Source organism: Anser anser, assembly GCF_964211835.1.
Source record: "Anser anser genome assembly, chromosome: 5".
NCBI classification, from domain to species: domain Eukaryota; kingdom Metazoa; phylum Chordata; class Aves; order Anseriformes; family Anatidae; genus Anser; species Anser anser.
In genome coordinates, this window is record NC_139725.1 from 59,518,228 (window position 1) to 59,539,122 (window position 20,895).

Below are 20,895 nucleotides of genomic sequence, written 5' to 3' on the forward strand. Positions count from 1 at the left end.
AAAGCATTCAAAATATAAATGTTTTGAAAGGGAATAAGGCATTGTGGAATCTGGAGCTGGCAGCCTGTGGACGTGAGAAGCTGGGGGCCTTGTCTACCTGGGCACGTTCATACAGAGTATGAAAATCTCATTTGCCCTAAAACCCACTGCCAAAGTTACTGATAAGCAAGGGACCTTAAGTCTCATATCTTCAGTTTTAGCCCTGAGAATCCACTAAATACTAGAATGCAGTTTCTTGAAAACAGTTAGAGAAGACAACTTTTTTTCCCACAAAACTGAAATTTCATCATTGTGCAGGAACTGTATTTTCCACTTGGAAATGTTTCTGGAAGACTTTCAGAGTCAGAAAAAAATCGGTATTTTCTGTTTGAACAACAGTTTTTGCATCAGGGAAGGCAGCTTCTCCCAGTGTCTTGTAAGCCTGGGAGAGGAACAGATGAAAGAGGAACATGGTAAAAGGGTTCCATTTGCATTTTTGAATGCTGCCCTTCCCCTAGTCTTTTCCATGCCGCATGAGTCACACTGGCTTTTCTAGTCACTGGGGCACCCAAGCACTGGCATCTAATTCTGGATACACGGATTATTTCTAGCCTCACCAGAGCAAAGGCACTCCCAGAAATGTATTTTCTACAGAGAAACACAGAAGATGCACTGTTATAATTAGCCTGCACCTTGAGTTTGCCTATCAGCTGCTGATCTTCAAAGCACTCCACTGGGAAAGCGGTTTTCATTACTGCAGAAGGAGGACAAAGACACAGAGCAACCTGTTTCCACTGACCCCCGAGGGATGGAGCAGGGATGGGAACAGACCCCCGGCTGTGCCTTTTCCAGCACTGCCATACATTTCCATCTGAACAGGGCTGTCAACATTACTTAATAATTACTTTTTAGGCAAATCCAACAGCTACAACAGGAAAACGGGTGGTAGCTTAACAGATCTGTATTTCTCGTTCCCATCCTATGGCATGTGGAGGGGATGTTTGCTTTTTTGTGCTGTGTTTGCTAAGCAGGGTCTGGCTGTTTGCACGAACCTGTGTAGTTTACTCTTGACTCCACAAACCACCCGGTGTTTTCTCCCATGAAGTTTTTAATGCCCCTACTTTAACAGCACCCCAAAGCTTCCTTTTAATTTAGCAGATTTCTCTAAGAGATTCCCCTGCAAACACTACTCTGAATTCTTCCTTCTTCATAATTTTATCATTATATTTGTTGACACATCATTGATTGTATTTTCTTCATCTGAGAAACCTATTTTTCTCCACCTAATATAGGCAACTGGGGTAAATCCCAGGCTGTCCTGAAGAGCAGATTTTGTCTATTTTCCATTCTTTTAATTTACAGGGGAGTTTGCTCTTCCAGACCTTACAGAGGTTTAGATACTCGGACGCTACCTGGTAGCTGATGCACCAGACTACTCCACAGGCTTCCCATGAGACAGCACGATGGCCAAACAGCAGAGAGCACAGGGAGCCTCACTGTGTTCAACAGTGCTTTCAGACTCAGGGAGAAAGGCTGCTTGCCAAATACAGAGCACTGGCACTGGCAAGATCAGAGTTGCAAGAGAGAAAGCAATGAAATACAATCAAACCTTTCTGCTCAGAGAAGCCTGCAGCCTGTGCCACCTCAAGTTCATCTCTCCGAGACACTCAGCAAATTCCGTCCTTTCGTACCGCTTACTTTCCACATCACAAGTGCTCATTTGCAGGAGTGACTGGTTAACAAAATCTACCATCCACTGTTTAAAGTTCATTTCCATCATATATTCCTGGAGGGATTTAAAAACAAACAAACAAACAAACAAAACAAAACAAAAGCATAAAACAATTAGTTCAGCAGTTTTAACCTGATCAGTTCCAATGATGCTTCGAGGCAAAGTTATGAGACATTCATGGCTTATTATTCTGATCCATGGCCTAAATTATTTTTCTGAAATAGATCTGACCAGACATGGCTGTAGGAATGATTCTCCATTTTTACCTTCTATATTTTGTAGCTACTTCCATTCACTGAAACTTTTGCAGGAAATCACTACATTACATGGGTAGCTCAAGATGAGAGGAAGCTAATGCCAGGGCAGGAATGAAACCTAGGGGTACCAGACCCAGTATTTTATCCATTAGACAATACCATCACACTGCCACGGGTCCAGATTAGGCTAACACCAAGGCCTTTCTACGCTCCTGAGACTCATAAAAGCATGGTGCAATAAGAGCTTGTGCTCCTTAATCAGAGTAACTGATATCAGAACAAAATATCAGAATACCTGGGAAGAAAGTGTCCTCCAGTAGCAGTGGCCTTGCCTGTAGAGACAAGCCAGAAGCTATGCACGCAGTGAAAACAACATAAAGGAATGCGTTTTTATTTTTTTGAAGGTCTTTTAGGGCAGGGAGATGGGTGAAGGGAAGAGCTCTTCATTGTATCTAGTGGTACCCAAAAAATCCACCAGGCAAAACTACAGTAGAGGTACAGCCTTAGCTGCTTGCTTGTGGGAATTTGTGACCCTGTACATCCCTACACTGCTGACAAGTGCAGAAGTCACATCTACAAACTGATCTCTAAATATCCAAAGGGTTATTGAACAGAACCTCAACATGTTCCAACTTCCAAAAATAACTGATAATGAAAAAAAAAAAAAGCTAAATATCTGCTAAACTAAGGTACTTTGAAAGAAATGTATACTTTCTGTATAATACACACCTGCATTATGTGCAGTATAAAAGCATCTGAGAACCACAGCCATCACAGGCTGGGAACTGCTGTACAGTCTAAGCTCAGAGAACCATTTGGTAGCTCTGCAAGGCCAGAGCAAAATAGATCTCTGTAGGGATTTGTGCCTTGAGGTTCGGCTCCTGGACATCTACAGAGGTACAAGAATGGCTTGAACCCTTCCTGTGGTTGGAGCAATAAGCCTCTGCCATTGGAGCTTCAGCATCTAAACAGAGCCAACAGCCTGCTTCAGCATCTCTGCAGAGACATTCATCTGGTTTCTCTTTCCTAGCAGATTATTTCTTTTGATGAAACATAATATTCAAAATCCTTGTTCTCTGGCTAAATGGATGCTGACTGTGTAGATCCAAAATTATGAGGTATTCCTTGTTGAAAACGCAGACTAAAACACAGCACAAATACAGAGACTAGCTTCTTAAGTAAGCAGAGTTTTCCTACTCAACACATCTAGTAACCTGAATGTAAGAGAGAGAATGAGTGAGACAGATGGGATGGAATGAGGAAACGGAGAATACAGCACAGCTGCCAGTAGCTATGTCATAGGGCAGACAGCATTTTGTGTGGCATGGAAACAAAAGGGTTTTATAATGGAAGATGTTAAAGCACCTTTGAGGCTGTTTGGGGAACCCTCCTCAGTGCAAGGGTAAGGATGTAACAGTGCCTATAGGCTGCTTCCCTGCTTGTGACAGCAAAAGAGTAACAAGCTAACCCTGGACTTTCAGCTTCCCATTACCTTGTACTTCTGAAGGAGACTTCTGACACGGGCAGCACTGCTTTGTGAATTTACTGGTTCTTCGTGCCCCTTCTGTTCCACATGGTCCAGCCAGGTCATTAGTTCAGCAATAGCTTCTCGCGAAGAAAGTTTTTCCATCTGAAGCTAGGGGTAAAGCATATAATGAATCCTCCACATTCTGCTTCTTAGAAATATCAAGGAAGATGACATCTGTATTTTTAGGAGGGCTCAGACATTATAATTGCAATTATCAGAGTATGAACTTGAAAGTGAGCTCTGTGCTCCAGAGGGGGATATGACTTAAATTTAAAAAAGTTAGAGAACTCAGAAATTTGAAATAAAAATATTTCTAATTGTAATGGACTTTCATATAAAAACTGTAGAGATGATAGATATGTGCATAACAGCATAGGAAGAACACTGCAATAATTAAACTGCAGTATAATGTTGGGGATATTCTGAAAGCAAGACAGCTAATTAAGAAAGAGGTGCTTTGCAGATCTTATACAGCAGCCAACTGAATGCTGGTAGCAACATTTTAAATAAATTATTTAGCTTGAACTCAGAGATGGCAGCAGTTTCTCCTCACCTGGTGAAGCTTTTCTTGGATTGCTGGGAGCTGTGTAATCAGTTCTCCCCATTTTTGCTCGAACTTTGCCAAAGATGACCTAAGTGCTGCAGTATCAGCTTGCTTCACATGAAAGAGCTGGTTGGCAGTGCTCACCACAGATGACTTCAGGGAAGATTTTTCATCGACTTCCTTAGAGAATGTCTGAGGTGCATGGGAGAATTTTAAGAGAGGATAAATATTTATACATCTATTTAAATAAAGAAGACAAACCAGGTTTTCAAGTCACGGGATGAACTATTTCAACAAATGGATTTTAGCAAGTTTGTAAAGTTCAGAAAACCTAAACTCAACACGTTCTGTAAGGCCCTTTTCTGCTCATCTAGATACAATGATGAATACTACCTCTTGCTTGCTCCATGGGGATTGGGAATATCCCCATCTCCACTTCACACAACCTCAGTCCTCAAATATCTGTCCAGCTCACACCTACCTGTCCATCTTTCACAATGCTTTGCTTTCCCACTGTGCAAGACTCCCTCTGTCAGGTCTCACACTGGGGCTCAACCTCCTGGCTAGTCATACGAGGGGAGCACAGCACCAGAGAGCAGGCAAAGACATGAAATGCAATTCATAATCTGCTTTTTTGTAGGGTTTCTCTTCCCTGACTTTGGCTGACCAACCCCACAGACCTATCCACTTCATTCCTGCTCCTTGAGTCCACCTCCGCTGGTAAATGGCCCATCAGCTGGGCTGAACTGCTGTATCCGGTATTTGGTATCAGGAGCAAGAGGAAACCATGCTATTATGCTACGCATGCATAAGAGATCCTGGCTGGGCTGTGATATGTTGCAACTGGGAACTCTCTATGAGAGGATCGCATTCTGATTTATGCACTCTAGCTGGCCTAACTATCTGAAAGAAGTTTTTTGTGGCCTCCCATCCTCCCGGTTCCCCACCCAGGTATAATGGAGTGTCTTTGGGGCATGCAGCCATTCTGTGTCGTATTCTGCAGGCAGCTTCTAGGTAGCTCATGGCAAATACAAAAAAAATAAAATAAAAACAAAAATAAAAATAAAAATGGTCATTTTCGTTGGCAGTCATGCTATATCATCTCAACCTGGTAGGATAACAGACTTACAAACAAGCTGTTGATGTTATCCCTGATGGTGGTAAGGTCTTGTGACACACTGAGAGACTGCTCCTTCCAAAAATTCATTCTCTGCTGAGCAGAATCCAGCCATTTCATTAATTCCTCTGAGTCTCTGTTGTAGCTAAAAGGAGAAAACAAAACACACAAACATTTATCGCCTATCTGAGTCTGGGAGACCTTTCTCATCCTCCAAGTTGTCCTCTCTGTGAGAAGGCATTCTGACATCTATGCAGCTACATAACTCTTACAGGAGCACAGCACCAGCATGGGCTGATGTGCAACACAGCAGTTCTGCTGCAGATACACAAGAGTCTGTTCCTAGCAGCACTTTTCAGTTGGTCTGCTCGTTCTGAAAACATCCTCTTTCCATATTCACCCAGCAGTTGTTAGGACAAACTCACATGGGTGAAAACAGTTTTGCTGGTAGTCAAAATCACTTGCACATACTGCAAGATATAGTGCAGATAGAATACCCAGCAGGACCAATAAATCCAGGAATGCTCTATCTCCACTACTGATCCAGCCAGATTGAGCTCAGAGCACAAAGACTGGGTGCAGGGAGAGCTGTGCTTGGTACATCGCCTGGTGGATGGGGTTGTAAAGCTCCAGACTGCCTCCACCTGAACTGCCAGGACTGCACCGACAGTTGGTTTGGGCCTTGTGAAAGCACAGAGCATACTTGGGTCTTTCCCCTTCAGGGAGCTCAAAACAGCAGGGTGAGGCAGCATTTCTACCAGGTCTTGAGAGTTTATAAGGGGAATAGTGTACATGCAGAGTGGCACACTATGCCTTTGTATGGGAATAAAGGCTCACTTGCATTCATAGCAAAAATGCTTAGGGCAGCATGGTCAGAGCTTCTGTTAACACTTTCAGTATAGGAACTGCAGCATGATGCAGCTAACTCACCTAGATACACTTACTTTGCAATGACAGCAATCAAAACAGCATTCCCACAAAACTAAATGGGAAGTGAAGCAAGTGCAAGAAGATCAGCTATGTAATACAATACCACTTTTCTGATCACTACTGCTTTTTTTTTTGAGTTTTAAGTGAAAGGCAGTATAACATTTATTAATTTTATATCAATATTTAGAAAATGCAACTATAGAAGGTTACAAATCAATTTCTAGCTGATATCTCAAATTGCTTTCTGAGTTATAACCCACCTGACCAAGAGTTGGAGTAATGTTTGAAGTCTGTGTAGTTCATTGCCAATTTTTTTGGTTAAGGACAACCACTGCTCTTCCAGCTTCCGAATCTGACTTGCGATTTCTGGACAGCTCACTGCAGTCAGCAATTTCTTCCCTTCTTTCACCATCTGGTATAGCTGGGCATGCTTTCCATCAACACTGCTTTTGATTTGCTATCAGAATATGGGAAGTTTGCAAAACAATAACATTTTAAAAATCAAAAACATGGCTAGCAGAATACATACCACTTGTTCTAACATCTTAACCTCACATTTCCTCTGCCATGTATTTTGTTTTCCATTATGAAGCAATCTGTACTTCATTACATGTAAAAGGGATACAGCTTATTTTTTTCAGTTCCCTCTCGATAGATCAAAAGAGATCTCAACATAATTTTATGAATTAATCAGAACGATTGATATGATTTTCTGTGCCTTTTTGACACACATAAACTTCAGGCTATGGATGAACCATATCTATCAGACCTGGCTGCATTGTCTGAACATATGACTGTCCCCAGCAGAAAATTATTACCCTCCTGTTCTTAGTAGGGCTTCTGTCTCTATCCTATTTTTAAAACATTGCCAAAGTTTTGAAAGAAGTTGTTGGGGGTAATAGACCAGGTCCTCTGAAGACATAAAAGGTCAAATCTCTGAAGAATGCAAATCACTCTAAGGATACATCACTTTATTGAATACTATTTCTTCTTAATTTTATGAAACAACCATAAAGATTGTTTTTATATCTTTATATGTTTCAAAGATAGATAAAATGTTTCAAACTGGACTTGATATTCTAAATAAAGATATAGCTCTTCCATCAGAGATGCAGCTGGGAACAAGCCAGTAGCCTATTTGCCATTCTCTGCAAAAGGAATTTATTCTCTTTGATCAGAGGGAAATCAGGATATTTCATTTTGAATAGTCAGAATTTTAGAAGGAGCTGTTAAAATCAGTAGACCTTCTATTGCAACCGGGTATACAAATATTTGAAGGCACTGGCTTGATTCTCCTCTTCCACAGGTTTTACATCATAGCAAGATGATCATTCCTGGAATTACAGAGAAGTGGCTCTGCGTTCACCCCAAAGCTCCTGGCTGTCCTTGTGACTCATGTAGCCCGTGTGCCATCTTTTCACGCTGCTCTGCCTTTACGGACCATTCCCAAAGATCTGCATTTAAGATCAAGTTCTAAAGTAGCTATAGTCATTACTCCTACTTAGATGAACTTACAGACCCTGGCTGAAATTAGCTGCCCAATCCCTCACTACTTTTAAAAGGAACATGGAAATTTTCAGCATGCATCCACACACAGACATGGACACCAAGGAAACAGTGCCCTGCAAACTGGCATCTCCTCATTTCTAATTAATCTTTCTTTCTAGGCCTAAAGATCCACAAAGAAAACCAGTCAGACAGGCAGACACATCAATACCTGGAGAAGTGCAATCCTTTCTATTAATCTTTCTTCTGTTTCTTCAACCAAGTTCACAGATGGCAATGTAGAGTTAACTGCCTCTAACTCCTTACTGAAAGCTAGGCATTCATCATCAAATTCTGTCCATTCCTAAAAAATACATTGCATCATTAATATAACACATATCTATCTCTGCATTTTTGCTACATCAGACCGAGACTTTAATACTTATTCTAGCATCAGTAGCTCTTGTTTCAATGAAACAGAACATGTAAACTGATAAATGTGAAATAATACAGAAATATTAAAGTGAGACGTGATTTTACCACAATATTTAGAAAATGCAACTATGAAATAATTCAATGAATATCTTCAAGATTTCAAATTTTATAGAGGTATACTTAATTTTTCATTCTTTAGGCGTGTTTTAAAATCATTTTTCAGATTTTATTTTTAAGCAGTACTTGTATTTTTACATCCTAAAAGGCTCTACTGTCAGCCCAGGCACTCCAAAATTACTGCAAGTCAAAGTCCCACCCACATCAGAGTAACGGATTGAAATGTCCGCTTTCGGAGTTTTTTAAAAGAAATAGCCAGTTTACTGATACACACAGAACAAGTTGCCATTCAATGGAGATATGAAAGGAGAACTACTTCCACCCAAAGAATCACAGGTATGGAAAGGCTTCCCCTATATTCAATCTGTCTCCTCTTTCCCCCCAGCTTTTACTCTGGGTTTCTTTGGCTCGTTACCTTTAACAGGCTCTCTAAGTGTATACCATACTGACTGGCCTTCTGCTCCAACAATCTGACTTCATTCACCAGCTCTCTCCAGAATTTTTCTCTCTTCTGTAGGATGGAGGGAGACACTTTCTCGGAAAATGCTTGCATGAAAGCCATGTGGGTCATGAGGTTGTGGAAAAAGTCCTGAAAAAACAAGTTAAAGCCGGCTCTTTAAGAGAAATCATGCAGGAGTATGGAGAAGGTAGAGAAGACTCACTGAGAAGAGCAGCCAGCTTCAGGGCCTCTCAAAGCTGGGAACAGGAACCCTCTACTCAAACTCTGCATCAATGCAAGATGGGCAGTTACTGATGATTTTACAGTCAGTCAATAACCAGTGATGAGTTGCACAGATTACTTTCATTTATACATTTATATAAATAATAATAAAAAAAAGATCTACATTTATACCTTCAGTTCATATAAAATACGGAGATGCTGGAGGAAAATGATGAAGGAAGTTTTAACTATGCACAAGTTGAATGTAGTGAGAGGTAATTATCATCATCATCAGATAGCCATTATTCAGTTTGTTTCAGTGAGATGGGAGATGACTCCAAGCATCAAGGGTTTGATCAGAAGTAGTAGGTAGGGCACATAAATATTTGGGGATAACTGCAAGGTAACAGTTTGATTTAGTTATGGCTCAGCTGAGCCCCCAGGAAACGGATGAATCTCAGTAAGATACTTTCTTCCACAAAAAAATCTTTGAGTATGCAAGATCATACTCTTCAATCAAGACCTTAACTAAGAACTAATATCTAGTACAAGAATTTCACTTAAGGACTGTAACCCTGTGAGCATCCTGGTAAGTGTTGATAACTATGGCAGGAAAAATTACTCTTGCTGTTTTCTTTTATTTTTGTAAATCAATGTGTGTAAATTTGGAGTGCAAATACATTCTATATTTGATTTCCTTTGTAAATAAATTCCTAACATTTTACTCTGCTAAGGGCAGTTTCTGAGTAAATGACAGAACATCATTCCTATGACTCCAGAGTAGTGATTTGCAGTGCTTGGCATCCTGAAGCAATTCTTTAAGGAGCTTGAGCTACGTGAAGCAGTTAAATCAAGACATTGACATGACAGAGACATCTCCCAGTGATTAGTATTGGCCAGGGCTTCTTGCCAAGCAGCAGAACAGTGAGGATGCAGGCGCATTCTTAGGATCTTCCATCAAACATGTAGCAGCTGGGTACAGGGGACACCAGACTGCCAAGGGCAGGATCTAAACTACCCTCCCTTCAGGAAAGAGCTGTTAGAGCTAAGTTTCCTCCATCAGATCATGAGGGCACAGAATGCTGGAAGCAAAGCCCCAGCTTTCAGTTGCTAGACAGCAGATTCAGCAACCTCATTACCAAGAGTCAGAAGGACATGCATTTTCATCACACATCGATATGTTCTGAGGTAAGCCACAACAGTAGTATTAAATAGACTGGCACAACTGATATCCCAATCTTAATTTATTATGAAAACTAGTTGTAATAAACTGTCCTTCTTAGAGAGGTCCCATTTTGGTCAACTGAAAGCTTTTCATCGTTTTCTGCAGGTATTCCAGTCCCTCTCCTATGAGTTATTCTTCTCCATGACAGTTGTGAGAAACCAGTCACAGAAAATAATGCTCCTGCTATGCTGATCTGAGCACTACTGTGATTAGCATCCCATACCTTGTGATTTTCCAGGTGAGACTGTAGAGCCACCCTACTTTTTGTTAGCTGCTTTGCATCTTGTGCAACCTTCTCTTGTCCAATAGCAACTAACTCTGCAAACCCACGAAGTAAGTCCTCATACTGGTTCTCACTGATGGAAGGGGGATTCAGCTCCACATACTTTGCTTTCAGAATCCTCCACATGTCATCCAAAACATCCTACAACAAGAACATATTTTAGTTCGTACAGAAATGAATCTTACAAACCAAGCACTCATTCCCAGAACGCAAAATAACTATCAGTCTTTTGATGCTAAAAATACCTTGCACAGAAAGATCAAACCTTGCTGAATAAGTGGAAACCATACTGTGTTTTTACCTCTAATTTATAAACTTCCTGGATTAAGGTGATAGGTAATTGAAATCTTTCCCCATAGCCTCTCAATTTTGCTACTTGGTTCTCAAAGTTTTGCAGCTCCAAAGCACAGGCATCAGTTCTCTGAAATCAAAGACAAAATGAGGTATTAGAAAGAGTTCTGTTCTAGACTTTACATTATCACTAGCTGTGCAGCAGATCCAGGGGATCTGCAGGATCTCTGCTGTGTGACCACTTCATAAATTGACAATGACATACAGTAATCTAACAAGTTTATGAGCTAAATAAGACAAGACTGTTCATGACACAGCTCATTGGGTTTACATGACACAATCAGGAAGAGAATTCAGGTCTTGTGTCTCAGTACAACATTCAACATGCATTACAGCAGTTATTAAAAGGAATCATGGCCTCAGAAAATACCATTTTCTTGCATGAATTGGAAAGATTCACTCAGAGATGGACTGGCACAAGTTCTGTCTGAATGAAGGGAAGTTATGTACTGCTGGCATTCCTTTTCCAAGAGTGGTTATTTCACAGGATATACCTAAAGCAACAGCTCCTACCTGGGGCTTCAGAAGTTCTGGGCATAGCTTTCAGCCTCGCAGAAAGTCATGCCTGTAAACACGGTTATGAGCCTGTAACAAAAATGTTTTGGGAACCCCTCTTTGCTCCACCAGCAAGTAGATAGATGGCTCATGACCATTCTCAGAAGGATATACAGTCTGCTCATTTTTAATTCTCTACTAACCCCTACAAATTTTGCAGAAAATCTTAACTGGTCAAACGCCATACTAAGATAAAGTGCTTGTAAGTGCTCTGAATGAGTGGACATAAATACTGTAGTCCTATTCCCGTGACAAAAAGCTAGAGGTTTGCAAATAAAAAGGCATAACATGTTAAGTGCTGTATTTTGTGTAGCTTTTTCTCTTCCCTGCTATAGTGTGGGGTGTATTTGCTCCAAGAGGTTGTGGAGAGACTGGTTCCTCCACTCCGGCTGCCAGAAGGAGTGGAATTAGGTCCAGCTATGGACTGGGATGTACTAAGAAAAAAGGGGTAGCAAATATTGAACTCTCATTTCCCCATTCTTAAAACCTAAGTGAGACTCAAACTTTAGAAAATATGAAACTTAGTAAATTGTAGAAATCTGGAAACATTAGCTAGTAAGTTTTTCTTTTCCTTTGAATGAAATTACCTGAAGCTGCTCAGAAACATTATGGCCACATATTGCATTCAAACATTGTTGTAGAGTAGCTTTTTTCTCAGTTAACTGATCATAGAGTAGTCTGACTTCATTCTGCAAAAGAAACATCAGAAGTATATCACACATCAGGAGTATAGTAATAAATAGACAAAATTACACAGCAAACAAAATGGCTACCTCTTACAGCAAAAGCACTTTTGCTCTTTAAAAAACAAACCAAAAAATACACATTAAAGACTCAAAGAAGTAATTTAGAGAGGGAAATTCTCTGGTCTGTGAAGTATAAGAAAGGAGATTACTCTGTCACAATGATCTTCTGTGACTGTAAAGATCTGTGAAACTAATAGAGAAACAAATTCTTCTCCTCTGAAAATGAGAAAATAAGCCCATTACCGCCAACTGATGGAACTCAATGGATTCTACATCGCAAGACCAGCCCTGCTCCTGTTTGGAGACAACATCCCAGTGCTCTTCAAAGGACTTATTTTATTATTCAACAGCACAGAGCTAGCCTGACTTGCAGATGATGAGCACACTGGAGTTCTGATGAACAGTGGAAACTGTATTTCAAAGACTAGGTTATTCTTCCCTTTCTTCAGAAAGAATACTTGATCTGAATATTTTTCAGCAATAGCTAGAAGATTTAGTCCATCACAAGAATCTACAGAAAACTTTTTCATTATCTGCTTTTCTGAAGAACAACAAAGGAAATGCAACTTTACAAAGCTATGGCTACTGTTATTGTGGCACACAATCTCAAGGAACAGAAAACACCAAGTGTTAAATCAACCTCCAATGCACAGCCATAAGCAGCTCAGTGCCAGACATTACACCAAGAGGGAAGAAGCTTGTCCCTGATAATAAATATTCTGTGAACAACAGAGTTTATGGCACCATACTAACTCTGATCAGTCCTGAGTCCACAAAGTAGCAGAAAGAATATACAAACCCCTCCCCGGCCTAATCCTTTCCCACAGAAACTTGCTTTAGCCTGTACATTAGCATACATAGGATCCCAAGTTACTTCTATCCTCTCTGCATGCAAATTTTCTACTGTGAACAAGGCCTCTAAGGCAGTCAGCACTGTAAACAGCAAAATAAATTTGCTTCTTAAAAGACCAAGACAAGTTTGTTTAGTACCAAAAAAAAAAAAAAAAGGAAAGAGCATTATAGATGGCTCATTTGTAACTCAAATGCATTAACACTGACGACATGTCTAACAGGTGCTGTGAAACAAGATGTGCACTTGGCAGTGGAGTACCTGATAATTGCTATTGTGATCCAGCCCAGCTTTCATTGAGTTGCTCCTTGAAGCAGTAGCAGCTTGAGTTTGTTCCAGCCGTGCCTGCAAGTTGCTAAAGCACTCACAGAACACATCTGTGCTCCCACCAGCGCAGGTAATAGACTTTAAAAGATCGTCCTTTTTATCACTCAAATCAGCATGAAGTTTTTGCAGCTCGATAGAAAGAGTCTAAAGGGTTGGAATAAAGATAACATGAATGAAAATGGTCTCTGTCCAAGGAGTCTTGTCTGTAAAAATGCACTGGGACTCAAGCTGCTAATTGTTGTTAAAAGACAACAGGCCCAAATCTATGCACCAAAGAGCCCAGTTGTATTAGTCCTGAGTAACACCAGTAAAACAGAAAGGAAATGTCATGCCATATATATATTTTTTGTAACAGAAATCCACTGGGGTTCCTCCTTGCCCAGATGCTCTAGGGAAGTTACCTCATAAAGAACCTGCTGCACGGCTGCCTCTTCAGTGGAGAGGACTGAGGTGTTTAACATCTCCTCCATATTATTCAAACACCGGCTGATCGCCAGAAGCAGCTCAAACAATTTTCTGTCCAAATTGGAAGAGACTTCCTCTGCCACTTTATCCTGTGTAAAGGCAAGTCAGAAGTTTTCAGTACTTTCACCCAAGACACAGCTCAGATTTGTTCGCTTGTCTAAAGTTCGAGGTTTAGTCGGCTAATAATAATAAAATGGAATTCATGAAATACTGAGGGACAGTCCTGGATGAGACAGTTACATGCATGCAATACTCAGAGCTGCTAAGGCCAAAGCTGAGAGTGACCCTCTGTGCATTAGGAGTGGTTACGGTTTTACAGAACTCTGATCTCAGGAACAGGCACAACACAATCTGCATTGTCAGTTCCAATACTACAGATTTACTTAAATCAATTCATGGGCTCCTCACTTAACACAGTTTGAGGAATAATCATTACCCAAACTAGCATGTCTTTGCATTCAGGTGGCAGAAGTATCATAGTTGAAACTTGAAATGTTTCCTCTCAAAACGCTACCCTGATTGTACATAATACCCCATAACTGATGCAAAAACTATACTACTATATACTACTACTATGCTCCATTTGCAATAGTGATTGTCTTTATTTCTCAGTGCCCAAACAGTGTCTTGTGTCCAGAATCCCTTTGGTTTCTGCAGTGCTAGAACATGCCATGTTTACCTGTGCATGCACCACATTTGCTTCTTGGCTTAGGTCTCCCAGCTGGACAGTGTAAGTTTTCAGTTCTTCGACAGTTGGGGTTCCTGCACTAGCAAACATGCCCCGGGGCAGCATGTTCAGTTTCGTTGTAATCTAACATTGGGAAAAAGAACATTGCAATTAGGTGAATAGCTCAAATGAAGATTGGGCTATGGGCAACTACATAACACTGCTTTTAAAAAGCATTAAAATAAAGGTTCCAAAGCATTAGTATAAAACACTTGAATAGCAGGGTTCCCTTTTTGCTAGAAACAATGAATTGGTTAGGCTATGTCCTGATGGGAGTATGACTGAAAAATCTGCCTCTGGTTCCCACCTTGAAGGGCTACAGGATGGGGTTTGCATTAAGGCAGCCCTGCTGCAGTGTAAGTCTTTCTTGCCTGAATAAAAGCAGATATTCATCCTTTTACGTGACCAATGTTCTTCCATGTAATGCAGTAATTTCTGAGAACAGAGAATCTAGACATTCTAATTGAATGTGAACAAAACCTCTAATAAAAGAAATTATACTTTGTCCAAACAGTAAAATTCTGCAGTGTGTTCTAAATAAATACATAGCACTTCCTTGTTGCAGTGCAAAACTTTTGGTATGTCAGAGAGAATGTTATGGTGAATTGAAGAACAAAATTTAAGCCAGAGATTTGTTTTGACCAAAATGTTCTCACTTGCAAGAACTGGGACGTGATCCACATCCACAAAAATCATCTGGGAGCTTGCTGGCTAACTCTCCTAGTTCCCTTGAAAGAATCAAGCAGGTAACATCAGGTCTGAACGTTAACTACAATTCACCTACATGCTCCCACACTATACTTAATAGTCACAGCTCCAGAGTCATTATCTACCTCAAAGTAAAATTAAAAGACAACAATGAAAATAGTATGCATTAACAATTTCCTCTGGAGAGCACTTGCACAGATTTCAGTTATCTGATGAAGAAGGGACATGAAATGATGATGCAGGAAGATATCCTAATTGCTATCTTCAACACAACCAACAGTCTGCAAAAAGAGCGTTAAGAGAGTTTTACTGAAGTTAAACAGACCTGAGGTTCTACAAGCTGGTAGAGAGGAGATTTCATCTTTGATGACAGCTCTTGTTGTAAATATTGCCATTTATTACCCGTTTGGTCCTTTGGAGATAAGGTGGGATCGGCCCGCTTGCTTTTTAGATCAGATTCTCCATTGCTGCATTCAGAAAACATTATTAGAATGGCAAATACTGAAGTAGAATAAACAAAACTAGATTTGTAAGACTTCTTGTATAAAAGTAGTTTCTATTGCTCATGCTCCCAAAATGGAGTGCAACCAAGTGCATGTCAGAGAACAGATACCCAGCTCGCCTGATTGGGAATGCTTCAGTTTATGGCAGGTGTAAGTCCTGCCTGATATCAAGACTGACTGAACACTGACATCAGCCCAGTATCAAGGACGTTGTCACATAAATGAGACTCCATTTCTCTAGACTGGTGATTGCAGAAATCTCCCAGCTCCCGCAAATTTTTCATCTAAAGGCACATGTCCCTTCAAAGAACCACTGGTGCCACTGCAAAGTTTCAGCTGGTTTGGGCAGTTTTACATAACTGAATCTGGGGAGTGATTTTGTTATTTTGTACCTTGGTTCTAATTTCTGAGTCATGCTGTCCTCAAATTGTAGCTGCATTTTTTCCACGCATGATTCAATGAAGTCAATAAGGTTTTTCTGCTCAGCTGCTTTTACTTTCAGATCCTGTGAACAGAGAACAGAATGAACAGTAAAATCAATTGTGTGCACTGTATTACTCTGAAATGACGATTGTGCTTTTCCAATCACATTTTACATGAATTCATTTAGCAAAGAAAATATGAGTATGTCTATCAGAATAGCAAGCAGGTTATATGTAAATATGATGTTACCAAACAAACAGTTTTCTAAAAACATGTATTTTTACAGAATATATTACAGCCTGAGATGAAGTTTCAGAACCAAAACCCCTCAGTCAGAAACAAATTATGCAAGGGTACCATCCAGCTTTTTAACATTAACAGACATTTTGGACAAAAAAATCTGTGATTTCAGGGGTTGGAAGCCTTTCTCCATTCTCATGAACTCTCCTAATAGTGGAGGAGAGGGGTGTCTGTGACCTGTCCTTGAAAGATTTGATCCCACACTGAAAATTGCAGCAAGTAATATATGTTGCTTTCCCATAAAGCCACAGCAGATGTAGAGCAGGCTAACTATTGGCCAGACAGAAGAATTACCTGTGGGTGCTGGAAACCATTGTGCTGGAGGAATGGCTGTTCAGCAAGGGCAAGCTGGGGCACGCTGGAGCCATTTGAGTGCAGGACCTTGATGGACTCTGGATCAGTCCTTTCCCTGTTTTGAATCTGTAAAGAGAGATCCATTCTGGGAAGGCTTCCAGACTTGATGAGAGAGCAGAACCTGCTGGTGCAGTCCAGAGAAGTGGCCTGGACCACTTGTACGCAGAATCTGCAGTGCAAACACGGTTGCTACTCTTGCAAAAAATTCTGTACAGTTCCATTTATTGAAAGTTTGCTATGTTCTAACCTGCTGCAGAAATCCTAATATTTCCCTTCCTGGCAGTTACAAGGCTTTGTTTTGTTTCTCCTGTTGGCAAATTAATTGATGCTAACTCTCCATTCTTATTGTACGACCAAATTATAGGGATGTGCAATTTATGCACCTCGATTTTCTGCCTGTCTGTGTTCATGGAGATATTTCAACATGAGCCTTTACCGGTGCTAACTCACTCATGGGCCCTGTCAGCTCCCTTTTAGATTGTTCTCTTCCAGCACTCCACAAGAGTGTGCAAATTAGCTCTAAAGCTGGGATTTACTGTCTCATTCATTGGGAAACTCAGCAAAGAAGTCAAGCACAGAAGGGGTTCACAGGACAACCTGTTTTGCCACCATTGCAGGAATCCTGTCTGGATCTATGTGGGGGGCTATGGCACTGGAAAGCTGGCTGAGTCGCTGCCTGTGCCACTTACTTTTTCTTCAAAGAGCGAGTTACTACTTTAAGGCCTCAGCTGTGATAATGTTACAAACAAACATCATGGCATTTCAAAGGCATTAAAAAAAATAAAGGACAAAAAACCTACAAACTTTTTATCCTTTTCCTATATTCCTCACAAAATCTCAACCAACTGAGCACTTAAAGAAGAAAAGATGTTGCTCAAAGACTCATTACAAATCCCACTACTTACTGCAAACTACAAATAATTATACAGCAGTGCAAACTGAAATAATAGCAAGTCTGACATTTCTGATTGACTCTTCTCCCTTCTTTGCTTCATGTGGTGAGCTCCAACTCTTCTGTTACTACAGCACATTAAAACACCATGACTCTTATTCTTGCTCTGCATGGCATTCATATGCTTTACCTGCTCTTCATTGTATTTGTCTTGAAGCATCATCTGGACCTTTTCCAAATTGCACTTCACTTCCTTCAGCTTCAGAGAAAGAGCCTCTGTCTCTTGTTGGTGACCTGCACTGTTTCCACAATCTTCCAGTAAAGAAAGGACCTTTTGTTCAATCTCTGATAACATCACCTAGAAGAGACAGGAGTCAATTATTCGTTCTTAAAAGTACAACACTCCTTTCCTGATAATGTCCTGAAATCAGTGCTTACATTTACCCTGTCTGAAATGAATAGAAGCATACAGGCAGAAATAGAAATAGCTGCACCCCCCCTAGATTTTCTCTATATAGTCTCTTTTTATTTTGAACAATTAAGTATATTTTATACAATGTTAAAGACAAAACTGTTTCAAACAACAGCCTCTGCTGGAAGTTATACTAACTCAGACACTAAGTAATCAAAGAGGAAAGCAGAAATGATAGACTACATTTGGATGAACCAAGATGACAACACACCCAAATGGTGAAGGAGGTAGTGCACAGACTGCTTGCATCACCCTTTGGAAGGGTTGAGTTGCATGGCTGAGTCTAAGGCACACCGAAAACTATGCAAAACTATGATAAGTGAGGAAGAAATCCCTGAGCTATTGTTCACGGTGGGGTCAGTTTAATTTATTCTAACCCCATCAACCAGAAGCAAGGTGGCAGTTCTCAAATTACGAGGCAATGTCACCCGTGTATGGAAGTGTAGTCTTGCAAAGGAGAACATCACCTGTTATAAACAATTTTGGCTATTGGCAGAAGATTGACAGGTCATTAGCACTGAAAAACTTCACACTAATCTTGCTTTGATGGTTTAAGGAATTAACTCTACCTTTCTATCGCCCTTTAGGGAGCTCGTTGCCTCCACAACAGAATGTAGTGGGTTTATGTGGCAAGGTTTTGGTAGCAGAGGGCTGCATGGGTGGCCTCTGTGAGAAGAATCCAGAAGCTGCCCCAAGTTAGATAAGGGTCAGTTTCAGCTGGCTTCAAAAAGGACCCACTACTGCCCAGAGCCAAGCCAATAAGCAATGTTTGCACCTCTGTGAGAGCAGATTTCAGGAAGGGAAAAAAAACCTGCTGTGCAAAAGCAGCTGGAAGAGTGAGGATTGAGAAGCAGCCCTGCAGCCCCCAAGGCCAGTGCAGCAGGAGGGCAAGGGGTGCTCCAGGCACAAAGCAGCAGTTCCCCTGGAAGAGGCCCCTGGTGGAGCAGGCTGTCCCCCTGCAGCCCATGGGTCCCACATGGAGCAAATCTCCACGCTGCAGCCCGTGGAGGAGCCCCCGGTGGAGCAGGTGGATGTGGCCTGGAGGAGGCTGCGGCCCATGGAGAGCCCCCGCAGGAGCAGGCCCCGGGCCGGAGCTGCAGCCCGTGGAGAGGAGCCCACGCAGGAGCAGGGGTCTGGGGGGAGCTGCCGCCCGTGGGGGACCCGTGCTGGAGCAGTTTGCTCCTGGGGGATGGATGAACCCCGTGGTACGGTGCCATGTGGGAGCAGTTCTTGAAGAGCTGCTGCCTGTGGACAGCCCCCGCAGGCTCAGTTTGGGAAGAACGGCATCCCGTGGGAGGGACCCCATGGGGAGCAGGGGCAGAGAGGGACCGTGGTGGAGATGAAGCATCAGGGACTGACCGCAGCCCCCATTGCCTGTTCCCCTGTGCCACTCGGAGGGAGAAGGTGGAAGAGGGTGGATGGGGGGAAGGTGACTTTAGTTTTTTGTTTGTTTGTTTGTTTGTTTGTTTTTTCTGTTTCTTACTCTCTAGTTTGTTAGTAATGGGTAATTAATTTCTCTAATCTCCCTACACTGGGTCTGTTTTGCCCATGACAATAATTGTTGAGTGATCTCCTTATCACAACCCTTGAACCTTCTCCATCATATTTTCTCCCCCTTTCCATTTGAGGAGGGGGAGTGAGAGAGCGGCTGTGGTGGAGCTCAGCTGCTCAGCTGAGTAAAACCACCACACGGAGTCAGCAAAACGTGATGTCCTTGTCTCAGCTGCGTGAATTTATAACCTTTTAATCTAGTTTAAGACTACAACTACTTCTGTGACTGTTTTATCTGAAATGCCACTGGGCTTTTAGTGAAGCGACTAAGAGGAGGAACATGCATTCCCTATTGCCAAATCAAGCTGAGGACAGTAGTCACCGGCACAGCAAGGACACAGTTGGTAACTTCTTTACCTACTTCAACATGATTCCTTACAGCTTCCCAGACAATAACCCAAGACACTCCATGCTCTAAGATTTAGCTTGGCTCCAAGGCTGATACTAATACACATCCCAAATGCCATAGCCAGCAGACAAACACTCTGCAGAGAAGACGACTTTTCCCTTTGAATTTATCACCATGTATTTTGGATCTGATATCATACAAATCCTCAAACAGGCTGTGTCAGAGGAGCAGGACAAATTGAGTAAGCTCTTGCAAGATAATCATAGAACCGAGGTTGCAAAAGACCTTCAAGATCAAGTCTAATTCTCAACCTGACCTACTGTGCCCCATCAACAAATTGTGTACCTTAGTGCTATGTCCACACATCTCTTAAATATCTCCAAGTATGGGGACTCCACCACTTTCCCGAGCTGTCCATTCCAATGCTTGACTACCCGCTTTGTGAAGAAATTCTTTGTAACATCTAATCCAAATTACCAAAACAGAGTAACATTACCATGTGTCAGCCAGACCACTGTAAAAAGTTCGGATCTGGCTGTTGATTCACTCTGCTGTGAATCAGATTGAATCTCTGCATTACTTTAAACTCATATTTTGAAGGTTGAATGAGGAGACAGGTACGGTGACTCAACTGCAACAAATTAACTGATTTATACCTTATGCTTATATCTAGAGATTGTTCCTGTTTTGTGCAATGGGCATTTTTCTCTGTAGATCTTGACTAGGTTAGAAAAACATTTTTTCCTCCTTTCTCCCCCTACAAGTTCACAGCCAAACTGTTAAAACCCAGCAGGAATTCAGCAGGGCCTGCTGTTGCCTGAGGCATGCTTGTTTTTACTGGTTGCAACTGCCCTATCAAAACCTACACTGACATGAACCTTGAATGGGATCAAGATACAGCCAGCTACTTAGTGTACTCAGCATCCTAATTCCCAGGTTCAGCAGCCAAGCACCCGGCTGCCTAAACCCAGAGGCACTTCTTGGCACGGACTCATTCCCCATTAAAACAAACAAAAATATATCTGAAAA

The 20,895-nt window shown here is 41.4% G+C and overlaps 1 protein-coding gene across 6 annotated transcripts in view; it reads right to left on the minus strand.

Annotated features, from left to right (window-relative positions):
• SYNE2 (spectrin repeat containing nuclear envelope protein 2) overlaps nucleotides 1-20,895 on the minus strand; it is a 187,609-nt gene that overhangs the window by 53,494 nt on the left and 113,220 nt on the right. For all 6 annotated transcript variants that reach the window (XR_014585355.1, XM_083839115.1, XM_083839114.1 and 3 more), the window contains 17 exons: nucleotides 17,685-17,852; nucleotides 16,543-16,668; nucleotides 15,918-16,030; nucleotides 15,348-15,489; nucleotides 14,267-14,398; nucleotides 13,524-13,676; nucleotides 13,057-13,266; nucleotides 11,787-11,888; nucleotides 10,595-10,714; nucleotides 10,234-10,434; nucleotides 8,540-8,713; nucleotides 7,805-7,936; nucleotides 6,348-6,544; nucleotides 5,170-5,302; nucleotides 4,050-4,232; nucleotides 3,461-3,604; nucleotides 1,589-1,765 (listed from right to left, as the gene is read on the minus strand). Coding sequence is in view for 5 of the 6 variants with exons in the window: in XM_083839115.1 (XP_083695241.1) it covers nucleotides 1,589-1,765; nucleotides 3,461-3,604; nucleotides 4,050-4,232; nucleotides 5,170-5,302; nucleotides 6,348-6,544; nucleotides 7,805-7,936; nucleotides 8,540-8,713; nucleotides 10,234-10,434; nucleotides 10,595-10,714; nucleotides 11,787-11,888; nucleotides 13,057-13,266; nucleotides 13,524-13,676; nucleotides 14,267-14,398; nucleotides 15,348-15,489; nucleotides 15,918-16,030; nucleotides 16,543-16,668; nucleotides 17,685-17,852 (2,607 nt within the window). In the remaining variant the exon portion in view is untranslated. The remainder of the gene's footprint in view (nucleotides 1-1,588; nucleotides 1,766-3,460; nucleotides 3,605-4,049; nucleotides 4,233-5,169; nucleotides 5,303-6,347; nucleotides 6,545-7,804; nucleotides 7,937-8,539; nucleotides 8,714-10,233; nucleotides 10,435-10,594; nucleotides 10,715-11,786; nucleotides 11,889-13,056; nucleotides 13,267-13,523; nucleotides 13,677-14,266; nucleotides 14,399-15,347; nucleotides 15,490-15,917; nucleotides 16,031-16,542; nucleotides 16,669-17,684; nucleotides 17,853-20,895) is intronic.